The 13001-nt window shown below is 32.4% G+C and overlaps 1 protein-coding gene across 1 annotated transcript in view; it reads right to left on the reverse strand.

Moving 5' to 3' along the window:
- Window positions 1-294: 294 nt before the first annotated feature.
- The window catches only part of LOC106468757, a 24268-nt gene continuing 11561 nt past the window's right edge, over window positions 295-13001 (reverse strand). The window contains exons 3-7 of the mRNA XM_022397120.1: window positions 7727-7941; window positions 6896-7031; window positions 4122-4255; window positions 2494-2725; window positions 295-1102 (exon numbers count right to left, since the gene is read on the reverse strand). Of these exons, the coding sequence (XP_022252828.1) occupies window positions 990-1102; window positions 2494-2725; window positions 4122-4255; window positions 6896-7031; window positions 7727-7941 (830 nt within the window). The 3' untranslated portion in view covers window positions 295-989. The remainder of the gene's footprint in view (window positions 1103-2493; window positions 2726-4121; window positions 4256-6895; window positions 7032-7726; window positions 7942-13001) is intronic.

Raw genomic sequence — 13001 nt, forward strand, 5'->3', positions numbered from 1 at the left:
CATACTCATAGTAACCATAGAGTATATTCTTCCAGCACAGGAAAAACTAATGAATAAAGTTATTCTATGTGGATAAACCATTTAATGTGTTTCTATGTGAAAGTGTAAAAAGAAAACCTTAAAATATACACAAAAAACATTATTTTGTGCGGATTAACCATTAATAACGTAGAATGGTAGTGAAAAAAAATTGAGACAGATAGTAAAACAATTGTTTTATGTGAAATAACCGTTAGTATAAGGGCATTTAATATAATAACCGTTAATATAAAGACATTTCCTTGTAGAATAGCAGAAAAATACAGACTAAAACAACTATTTTAGGGTAAATTCCCGTATAATATAACGGCGAAATGGTATGAATTCGGTTTTAGTTCTTATGTTAGATACTTAGGACTTACTGTTATCATTTACACACTTTTCTTTCCTGCAAACTAAAATTTGGGATCATACATGAATACAGTAAACACGGCTGTAAAACCGATATGATCTGTCAGATTTGCAGTGATATCACTTCTGAGTGAGAAGTAATAACGGAAGAGAAACTGAAATACAATTTTTTTAGGACTATGCTAATGGATGTTGAGTTTAACTAGGGAACCTTATTACAGCCTATTTTTACCATTACAATTACGCTAAAACATGCATACCCAGAAACTTTAATGGGTAATTTCATTTTACAATAAAAGATGGATATACAACACTTTTACATAACCTAATTCCACTGCATTACGTACAGAACAATAAGAAATAAGCAGATATTTTCCATCTCTCGCAATATTGGATATCGCTTAATGCACCACGCTGATTTAATGTAATTTTTCTTCTTCAAGTTCGATTTAATCGGTATACCTGTATCTTCTTAACCAGAACAAGGGGTTCGAAAGTGTCTTTCTATCACAGACTTATCCTTGAATATACACAGAAATTCAGATGTTATCCCAGACTTATCCTTGAATACACACAGAAATTCAGATGTATCCCATACGTCAGACTGGGTGCACATAGGAAAATACAGTTGAACAGTAATAAACAATAACGAGAAGCTCGATAAAAACAAGCCTGCTCAGCTGAACAGTATTCGCTGCCGCTTTTCCACCAACTGCAATTGAATGAACCAAAAAATGTGATTACATTTTTTCAACAAAAGAATAATAATAAATCGTTTTTTTTTCTCTTGAAACTCAGAAAACATACTCCAATCTATAATGCTTTTCAACTTACCATTTTATGACATACATCTACTGAATGTATTATAAAATTCAATTACTCTGCTATTTACATAGCTTACATAGAGATTTGTAATTCTTTATTACCACTGAATGAATACATAGATATATTCCAAGAAAGTTTGCAATATATATTATAATTTCTTTCGTAATGGATTATAAAGATTGCTAGCGAGAAAAACAGAAGTAAATACAGGCAGCTGAGATGAGAACCTCGTATATGGAGTTACTCATAGATATGTGAAATGAGGATATAAGGAGGAGTTTAGGAGTGTATTCGGTGCTGGGATTTATAAAGAGGAGTCAGTTGAGGTAGTACGGATGGGTGAAGAGAGTACCAGAAGAAAGATATGACGTGGATACTAATAGGAAAATGGCTCATAGGTTTGGTTTGATTTGAATTTCACGCAAGGCTACACAAGGGTAATCTGCGCTAACTGTCTCTAATTTAGCACTGATAGCCCAGAGAGAAGGCAGATATTCAACACACACCCCTCCGCCAACTCTTAGGTTACTCGTTTACCAACGAATAATGGGATTGACCATCACTATATAACGCCTCCACGATTGAAAGGACAAGCAAGTTCCGTGAAAGGGTTTTGAACCCGCGTTTTTCAGATTGTAAGTCAAGCGCACTAAACATCAGGCCATGTCAGGCCGATCCCATAAGAAGATTAAGGGTGATAATGGAAAGAAAACATTGAATAAGTAATTGGAAATAGAAGGACGATACTGGAGGAGATAGCGATTTTGAATTTCGCGCAAAGCTACTCGAGGGCTAACTGCACTAGCCGTCCCTAATTTAGCAGTGATCAACTAGAAGGAAAGAAGCTAGTCAATATTACCCACCTCCAACTCTTGGGCTACTTTTTATTAACTAATAGTGTAATTAACCTTTACATAATAACGGTCCAACGGCTGAAAGGGCGAGCATGTTCGGTGACAGGGACTTGAAATCGCGACTGACAGATTGCGAGCCGAACGCCCTAATCACAGGAGATAGAAGAAAAGAAGAATTATGTCTGGATAGGAATGCGAAGCGCTGTTTCGTGGGGTGATACAGCTGGCAGTCTTTCAGTGTAGCAGGAGGAAGAAGACTAAATTAAAAAGGATTAAAGGGGTAAAAATGGTTAAACTGAATTCCTCAAAAATAAATGAAATTAATGCTCTCTAATTAAGTTTTCAGTATTAGTTTTCCTTTGCTAAAATGCTTCTTTGGTGATTGGTAAATCAAATGATCTTTGTTTGACAATATTTTTATTACCTTGGTTTAGAGTGTTACTTATACGTAAACCAGAAGCATGCTGTTGCCTTGCAAATATTACCGCTTCGTTACTCAACTCAACAGCTCGAGAAACTGTTGCTGTGCACCTTAGTTTCATATTTTCACTCCACAAGTGTTCATCTTTGACCACAAATCTTAATCCTGCTGTTGAGGTTTTCAAGCCATCACCATGAAGTTTAGTTGGAAACGTTGTTATATATTCAGCTTCAACCTACACGGGGAGTTTTATTTAATGCGATAAAAAATATATTATTGTAAGTACAGCCCACAAAATGTGTTAATCTCTTTATAAAAACTAAAAATGATAACAGTGAATGTACTAAACTATTAAATACCCAAAGCTGTAAATCAGCTGCTACTATTACAATCTATGAAAGTGCAAGACAGAACAGTTATAACTTAATCATGTTTATTTTATTATGTTTGATATTTTCTATGTTTCATTGCTATTCTTAGATTCTAATTTATCAACTAAAACATATTACTATCAGTTGTAAACATTATTTTATGTCTAAATATCAGCAGATTATTAAACTAAAATAATGATGAATCTACTATTCGAGTAACTGTTTAGGAAAAGTAAAATCGAATAGGTGGTTTACCATTTCTAGTTGAGAAGACGTTTATATCTTACTTTAGCACCATCACTTCTATTTATAACTAAATATACATTTTCTAGTCATATTACTCTATATTATTATATTCTTCAAGTTGATTCTGAGTTTTTATTATTATTTACTTCGACCTAATCTAAGATCATTCAAGTGAGGTAATGTACTTACAAACCAATTAACTCAGGGAAGTCCTAAACGAACAAAAATATAAGACTTCCTTTTTATAAACAAAGATTGGCGTTTCTTTGTTTGTTATTAAGCCCATAGTTATATAATGGGTTACTTGTCATTCTACCCATCATGGCTATCGAAACTAGATTTTGACGGCTTATAACACCTGGCTTTCACAAACAGCAATTTCCTGTTAAAATATTTGAAACATTGATTGGCAACATTGTCACTGCCATTCCTCTTTGTTTCTTAGTATAAAAGAGTTGAATAAAGTAGAATATACCAATAACATGGAATGAACCCACCGCTTTATATGAGCCTGGTCTCTCTCTCTCTCTTTTTTTACTTTGACCTAGCCCAGTGCAACTTATGTGTTCGAGACCCCAATTAACTCAGAAAGCTTGCTTAAAATAACAACTGGATCAATGTTTATTTTTTCTTAAAAAAACATTTAGAAAACCTTTTCCTATCAATCATTTAAAAACTGTGTATATTACATATATATTTTATAAACACATTACCTAACAATATAAATTTGTTATTTTTGGAAATATCAGACATACTTTAGTTTAAATTACCAACAGTTATGGACTTTCATATCTTACAATACATAATTAACAAATCCTTGAGATTTGTAATGTTATTTACTCTCGTTATTGTAATGCGCTATATTGGGATCAACTTAACTTTGTATTCTGTGTGAAAAGCAGGTTGTAATAAAATGTGTTACGACTACCGGTTACCAAGGTATCTTAGCTTCAGGTCTGGATTTGGCTGGATTCTGTCTGAAAAGTAGGCTCTGATAAAGTGTATTACACCTACCGGTTTATTATTTATATACCAACGTATCTTAGCTTCAGGTCTGGATTTGGCTGAAGTGCAATTGATGTTTACAATGTCACCAACTACATATTCAGGTCTTCCCCCACTAATACGTGGTCCTTCTGTTGGAAATACTAAGTCAAAGAACAAACATACCTTTATAAAATTTGTTTTTGATAATATTTACTAAAGAATACAAGTATTATTATGGAAAAGTCTTGTTTTTAATACGTCAAGTTACTATTTTGTAAATTTCAAAACGTACGCTGTTAATCTGAGACACACAGTAGGGATAATTTTTGAAATATATATATTTCAGGTTCTGTGGTTTTGACTTTCTTGCTTGAATAAATTTTGTAGCATTAAAATTTTCTATATTATTATAGCTAGCTGGGTTACGTATATATCGATCTCTGTTTGTCTTTATTATACTTGTTTGTTTCCTTTTTGGAGCGCGTATTCTATTCGATTTTATTACTCATCATCATTTCTACCAACCTACCCTAAAATCTAATTATATACCCCAAGTAGTGCATCGTCCGTTTTGTGTGTGTATATACTAGCATCCTTTTTGGTACAATAAAAGAATCGTTGGGACCTCTGAAGAAAAAGTTCTGTGAAAGAATTAGAGCGATAAGGTACGTCATTTTTTTGTGCTTGTCTGGAAAAGTCACTTACTTATTTACTTAGATGAAAATTCGCTGAAATAGTGAAATTTTGATTCACTCCACAAACACGTATATAGGGATTTAGGTGGATTTATAAGTACAATAAGTTTTAGTTTTGCTCAGACAATACTGTGAAATAGTCGTTGTTAATGTTCAGACATTTTATAAGTGGTGTCAAACGGGCAATTTTTACGGCCGCCATTTTGTTTCATTACGATCCTTACTATTAAGTGCAACCGTACTTAAAGATATATATAGTAGACAATAGCACTTTATACATGGATTTCATGTATTTATTTCTAGAAAGTGAATCGTAATAACCCAACTATACTTTATGATGCATGTAAAATATGAATGATATACGTACTAAAGTAATTACTTCTTCAGAGTAAGGTAATTACCTATTATAGTTACCGCGGTTGGATTATTTATGAACTCCGATCTGAGAGAATTTATGTGAGAAATATCCAGACATTAAAAGACATATTTTGTAAAGGCATAAATTATTTTTTTTGGAAGAATGTTTCAGGCACAAGTGCTTATTCTGGAAACTCAACGCCCCTCTATATTGTGAGTTATACCCTTTTTTAATCAATCATCGAAAACACGAAAATTACAAAACCAACTACACATATAAAGTTTTCTTTATAGTCAGCGTTATATTCGTTTTTTTTTTGTGAACTGGGCTGTGATAATGTTATTGTGCTTTTTTCCTTCAATGTTTCCTACAAACGAAAAATTTGTATAATTAAAATACGCTATTTGTACAAGTCGTATTAAGGAACAATCTTAAGCAAGGAGTTTCATAATTTGTACAAACGAGGCATTTAGATATCCAATAGAACTTCTCCAACATAATACCCACTATATCCTATGGAACATAATTCCTATGGAATATAACACTCCTTATTTATACACAAGTTATAATAAGGTAATGTATAACAAAATCTATTTGATTTAATATTTCTCGATCGTATGTGAGAACATTCAGTTTTAATTATTAATTATTCTGAACTTAAGAATGAAAAAGTTTAAAGAAGCACAGAGTTTAGCCAAGCGTTTCCACTGATATTTCTTATGCCTGATAATAAACTATATATATAAACTGAACATATGGTTTTCGAATATAATAAATTCAAAGAAGAGATTATATATTTTATTGCTTATTATCATAAGGTTATTCATGAACTTCGGAGTGCAGAACGTAGTTCCAAACTACTTTCTTTCCCATTACTTCTTATCGTAGCTATTTAAAAATATTTATTGAATTTAGTGTTATTCCTTTGCTATTCTCTTAGTTCATGTTAATTTCGTTTGACTAATTTGTAATAATGTGCTAAAAATACACTTTTTTGTGTTTGTTTTTGTAATTAAGCACAAAACTACACAAAAGGCTATCTGTGCTCTGCCCACCACGAGTACGAAACCCGGTTTCTAGCGTTGTAAGTCCGCAGACATACCGCTGTGTGCGACTGTATATAAATATATATTCTATCGAGATTCAAATGTTTTTGTTCCACAGAATAAATACACAATTACTTTTTATTCAATTCCTGTAGTGCATATTGGTGTATAGAAGATATATTAATATTAGAACACAATAATGTTGTTTTTATTTAATTAGACACTCAACGTTTCGCTTTATGGCTTCTTCAGGAGCGTTCCTATAAAACACAAACCGTAACTTAATAGTAATAGTTACGGTTTATGTTTTAATGAACGCTACTGAAGAAGCTGTGGAGCGAAACGTTGAGTGTCTAATTAAATAAAAACAACATTATTGTGTTATAAGGTCGTTTGCTTCTAGTATTACAATTTTATCTGAATAATGAGCTCAAAATACACAGTATATCATTGTACAGCGAAATACTGGTCCAGAGAACACCCATATAACACAACAATAAGTTATAGATATTTTGAAATATAAAAATTTGAAGAAATTTCGCAATAATTCGTTACATCATTTTCAAGCATGAGTCTTTAAGTCTTTTACACGTAATTCTTCTTTTTTTTTAATTGTATTTTCTTTTTTATCATGCTAGCTGTTCTGTAAAAGATAAGTAAAACTAACGAAACTACTTTCAGCAAATACGTTGAAAGACGTACCTGTAACTTCCAATTGTTTACTTGCTTCAACTGTTTGAAAGGAAGGTGCTTCAGCAGAAACTTCGCAGCGATACATTCCAGCAGATTCCAGACTAATGCGATTTAGGTAAACCTTGTCTTCACCTGACTTTGAAAGCTGAGCAGAACAAGAAGAAACAAGTATCACCTGATGGCTTTTCTTTTGGATTTGATTTTGTTTTTATATTATGCTCTAAGAGTGTTTTTATAGCTAATAAAAACAAAGCCGTCGCGAATATTAGTTCTCGTAATTAGCCTAATACATGATCAAGGTAAAAGAATTACCAACTTGCTAATAAACCACAATAAAATCTTATTTTGCACAGAAGTTAATTTACTATCGTCATCACATTGAGTGCTGTACATGAGATTTTTGGAATAAGTCAAATGTACAATAATATAGTGTATATCTTTGTAACAAACGGAGGTTTCAACTTATTTCGAACCCAAGTTTTAATCAACTCTTTAATTGCCCCCCTGTGGCACATCGGTAAGTCTGCTGACATACAACGCTAGAAACCGGGTTTCGATACCCGTGGTGGGCAGATCACAGACAGCTCATTGTGTAGCTTTGTGCTTAATTACAAACAACAAAAAATTTAATTACATAAAAACAGTTTAATTACTTCTTGAGAACTTCAAATGAAACCTAACAATAAATATTATAGTCAGTATAAATACAATGTATTAGGAAATACTTGAGATAATAGATGTGATACTTTAGTGACTAAGTTATCGTTTTCCTATTTATCTGTCATAATCTTTTGAGGATCGCTGTTTAAAACATCATTAAAGAATGTAAGTTACACTTACATCCACTCGTACACCGGGTAGAGGGAGAAACTGACCAGGGGGCCAGTCGTTTGGCAAATATCTGTAGAATTCCGTGTTGTTCTTGTACCACTTCACCGAATAAAGCTGATCGCCGTCAAGCTCATAAGAACAAGTGAGTTCAATAGATTGTCCTGACGTTGTAGGCGAAGGGATATCCAGTACTTTCAGATGTACACCCAAAAGCTGTTGCAGATCTACAAAAGTATCAAGATGAGTATCAGATGTAAGGGTTGAAAATATTCAGTTGGCGGTTTCATACCAGACTGATCCATAGTGAGCTCGGTGTTATCTAATAATCAATTACCATGTCATTATGATATTCATGTTGACAGGATAATGATAGTCCAATTATTTCGTTTATGTCTGTTTGTTTTCTGCAAACTTTCAAACCATGAATTCCTTTTCAAAATCCTAACATTTCATAGAATTTATGTTAACTACTACATACGTAAGTATGCCTAATATAAAGAAGGAAGATTGACTGTACTTTTATTTCCTGTCAACATGAATATCATAATGACATGGTAACTGATTATTAGATAACACCAAAATCACTATCAATCAGTCTGGTATGAAACCGCCTTGAATCATAAAATAATATCTGATGGTTAACTGTCATGATAAGGAAGTACAAAGAAATGGTTAAGGTCTCTCTTAACAGAAAATATATGATTTGACCAAAGTTTGATCAAACATTTTAAATAAAAGATTTGATCAATATTCGATCAAATATTCTAATTAAACGTACATATATATCGTTAGAGTGTTGTGTTAACCGAAGAATATCTTAATAGCTATGGACAATTTCGTTATTCACATGAATATTTCTTCAAACATCAGCCATCTGTTGACGAATGCCAACTTCAATATTCATTACAGAATTGCCAACAGCATTATTTCTCTCTTCAACTTAACAAATGTTTATAACTGATTGACTCATGTGAAGCTACGATTAAGTAAAGAGTCAGTAAACGACTACAATATAACTAATAGTTAGAAGCATATATTGGACTTTTTTCATTTGAATTTAATCATTAAATTGTTTTGATTAATTCTAGATTTCACAATTTTTTGTCTGATACAACGCGTATTCTGTAAATTAGTTTTAGGGCTAGTGAGCTTTTTACACCAATAATCCTATTTATATAATAATACTTAATAATAAGTAATAACTTATGTAATAAGTTCTTTCACTGAATTTCTAATCGTTCTAGTTGCAGCACAGCTGGTAATTTGTCAAGATTTTTTAATGGACAATTTATAGGTTTTTAATTTCGAATGCTTGAGTACATAAGTCAATATTTTCTTTATTTAGAATTTTGAAGTATATTATAGCATTGAGTGTAACAATTATAGCGGTTAACTTTATAGAAATCTACTGTTTGTATATATTTATGACTTTTCCACTCGTGCTGGGGTCTAACTTAACCCTTACAATAATTATCATCGTGATTACTTTTCCCAAATAACTCTAAGGAGAATAATCATCCTTACCAGTTCAAGAGTTTGGTTGCAATTTAACATGAACAATGATGGATTCTGACAGTGAAGAAGGTGTTCTAATGATGATTACTTGAAAAGATTTGTGAGGAAAAAAAAGGTGTTTACTTATCTCTACCATAAATGTTTTATGCCTCATAATAGATATATAGAACAAGACCAGATTTCGCATATGTAAGGAAAAACGTACTTCTAACATATATAAGAAAAACGTAATCCGTGTGAGTGTACGGCACCGATAATACATAACTACTACCTGGACGTGGATAAAATGCCTTTCAAAGCGTTTTAAGTAAAAGTAAAATATCCTAACATATATTAGAAAAGACTAATCTCCCTGAGTGCATGGCACCGATAATACACAAATATTATCTAGACTTGAAAAGAGTAGAGTTTACAGCAACTTCCTTTCAAAGCGTTTTGAGTAAAAACAACACTCTAGAATATAAAAATTTAACAAGCTGAGATACCCGTCAAGTGACAGGGAATGTTTAAACTTATTTAAAACAATGTAACTTTAACAGCAATAATATATTTCAAAGTATTAACTTGAACATAGATTTTATATCAGACGTTTAAATTTATAACAAAGCTTCTTCATAAACAACATTTGCAGTTTGCTTTCCACCTACCATACCAACAAATACAGATTTTGAACTGATCCCACCCTTGAATACACTACATCTCGTTGACCACGAGAAAAGCATGGTTGTTTGAGAAATAATCCAGCAACTTTCATACTTTGACCTTGTATCTTTTTAGAATATTCCACATCGTCTAAAGCGTCAACATGTCAAGATAGTTTGAGATTGACTCAATAGCTTGAGAGTAATTAACCAACAGGCTTTAGAAAATAGAAATAGGGTCACGCTCAATTTTAACTCCCTTAGGACATTCCCCATACTTCATAGTGCTTATATACAAATTTTGGTTGAGATTGGCCCAATAGGATCGGAGGAGTTGGGGTGCAAATAAACCCATATTTCTTTTTTATATATATAGATTAATCCAATGTCACTCTCTTAATTCCAAAGAAATCAGTAATAAGGGTTTAAAAGTTCGAGAAAAAGAGCGTATTCTGAACCATAACTTGAAAATCACCAGGTTGATCATAAAAATAAGTTCTTTCTATTGGGTTTTCGTAAACAAAAATGCTATTTTTTTGTTTTTTTTCTCAAAAGAGAGACTTTTTTTCAAAAGCCTTTCGCGAACAACTTGCACTAACATATTGCAAATGACAAAAAAACGTTGCTTCAAACGCGTCGTTCAGCTCTTTGTGCTTCCATGTGAATTTACTGAAAACAACGTTCATAAAATAACATTTTCTTTTGTTTAAGATGCATTTCCAGGACATGAAATTGCGTTATGGCAATATGTTTATTCATACATCCATGTTAATAGTTTTTCTCAAGGTTTAAACTCTGTACTGTAAACACGGCTATTTCTACTTTAGGCATATTTTTGTAAACACGAATTGGTTACTGTATTTTGAATGTGACGAATGTGTTCAATGATATATATAGCCCTCAGAAAAACACCTTGAAAACAAAAGTACAAACATGAATATAGGAGGTGACAGAAATGGTCCGGTTCAAAGAACAATTGACTGTCAAACCTCTGTGTAGGTCTATTAAAGTTTCATAAAACATAAAAAAATCCACAAACACTTTTAGCTTGGTTTGTAAGATAGACCTATTATTATTTAGTCTTCGTCAATAATATAAAATATCATCTTTAGGAGAATACTTGTATGTACACTGTTTTTTTTTTCTATTATTATTATTTTACTTCCGTTCGTAAAGAAGTGAGTAGTTTCAGGAAGTAGTTTCTGTATTAAGTTTTTAATTTTAATTTGTTATTTCTCACCAATTAGCATCTTCTCGTGTTCTGAAAACTAGTTTTATCTAACCACTAGTAGATTGGTTAAGATATACTACCCTAAAAATAAAAAAGGACATTTTTTACCAGAGCTATGTATTAGATATTACTGTATGTCTGAGGCTACACTTCACCTTACCTGTTTGTGCTCTAGTGTGTTACAAAAGCTTTACAATCCCCCAACTTTCCTTTAGGCATTTAAAATTTTAACGAATATTGTCGAGGTAATAAAGTCAAATACTAATTAAGGTGGACGTTTTTTCTACAGCGTTATCAGTATTGGAATATGCTCTGGGAGGAATGGGTTTAGGAAAATCGATGAAAGAAGAATATTTTCTAATAAATCGTAATTTATAAAGCATCGGTGACCAGACGATCGAATATCAAGAATTATCATATTTATAAGTTGACACGAAATAGCAAATTTAGGAGTTTTAGAAATGAGAGACATTCTGTATCAGTTAGTCTAAAGTTCCCTAGAATTGTATTACCATTTCACAAGTAACCATCATCAGAATTATTTGATTTGAAGACGTTTTTCTCTTCTATTTTTTACGTGAAACGACATCTTCAGGTAGAGATAGGATGCTGGTAGTGTGGGGCTCTACCCCCCGTTGTGTATTCGCGGTGCTTCGAGCGTCTATCTACAACAAACTCTGTAACTGACAAGAACCACAGCACATATACGTTTCTTTCTTGTAATCAATAGATACCTTCTCGTGTAACTCAACTGTTATGTCTTCCAGATCATGTTCATAATAGTAGCAAGTCTCTTTGTTGCCTAAAGCATTTTTTTAATGACATTTTTCGATATGGCATCGACGTTTTGTACATTAAGAAATACAAACATCTAACTTTGATTAAGTCTAAGTCGGATGTCTTGAACAAGTATCCTGATGACATTCTTCGCCAATGGATATACACTATAGCTAACAAGAGTTTGATAGAATAATATAAAACTAACAGTAAAAAGTCTGGAAAACGAGTTGAAACGATCACCATTATATACACACAACCTTCATACAACAGCAAGATATGGCTTAGAAACTAAAAGTCCCACACTGCCAGATTCACAAGACTCTAGAACAAAACTACAGGAAAAGACCTCACTACGCCAAAACGGTAAGACATAGATATCCAATATATGAATATTTCAATGAACACATTGATAACACTGCTAAGCTTGATAAAAAAAAACAACACCGGATCATATCAAAATGTCTAGCGCAGACAACCCTTGTGTAGCGGGAATATTTGAAAGAAACTTGCAAAATTCTATCACTAGTTTTCTCGTCTTCTTCGATCGAAGGACTAATAACCTTTACTTGATCTTGGGCACTTTTAATGAGCATCATCCATGTACTCTTGGTTGACGACTACGTTTCTTGAACTGTTAACCAAATTCACTGATGAAGCTTTATGCTATCAGGTGAATATTGTTCGTTACACTTTCAAAATGAAATCGTTACCTCCCACCTACAACCTCTTCTAAAGACATTTTAATTCTGAAAAGACTGAGAGAACCCCCATGAATATTAATGTAACTTGTTAAATTTAAACTTAATAAAGATAACAAACATGAAAAAGCAAGATTACTATATGGTATAATAAACGGACTCACAACACCATAGATATTACACCCACTTCACCATTATAAGAGGCCTAACTCTATTTATTTGGTTTGCTGACCCAAGATGTGCTGATGAACACTGAACAAGTGAAACTGTAGTCTACAGTAGAAGATACGACCAATTAAAGAATGCATTAGGTCTCTACGTCACAGATTCTCTTTTCAATTTCACTTCTGGTGAAAAAAGAAAAGAAATATTTAACATTCATATATATATATATATATATATATATATATATATATATT

This window comes from Limulus polyphemus, unplaced genomic scaffold (assembly GCF_000517525.1).
Source record: "Limulus polyphemus unplaced genomic scaffold, Limulus_polyphemus-2.1.2 Scaffold3151, whole genome shotgun sequence".
NCBI classification, from domain to species: domain Eukaryota; kingdom Metazoa; phylum Arthropoda; class Merostomata; order Xiphosura; family Limulidae; genus Limulus; species Limulus polyphemus.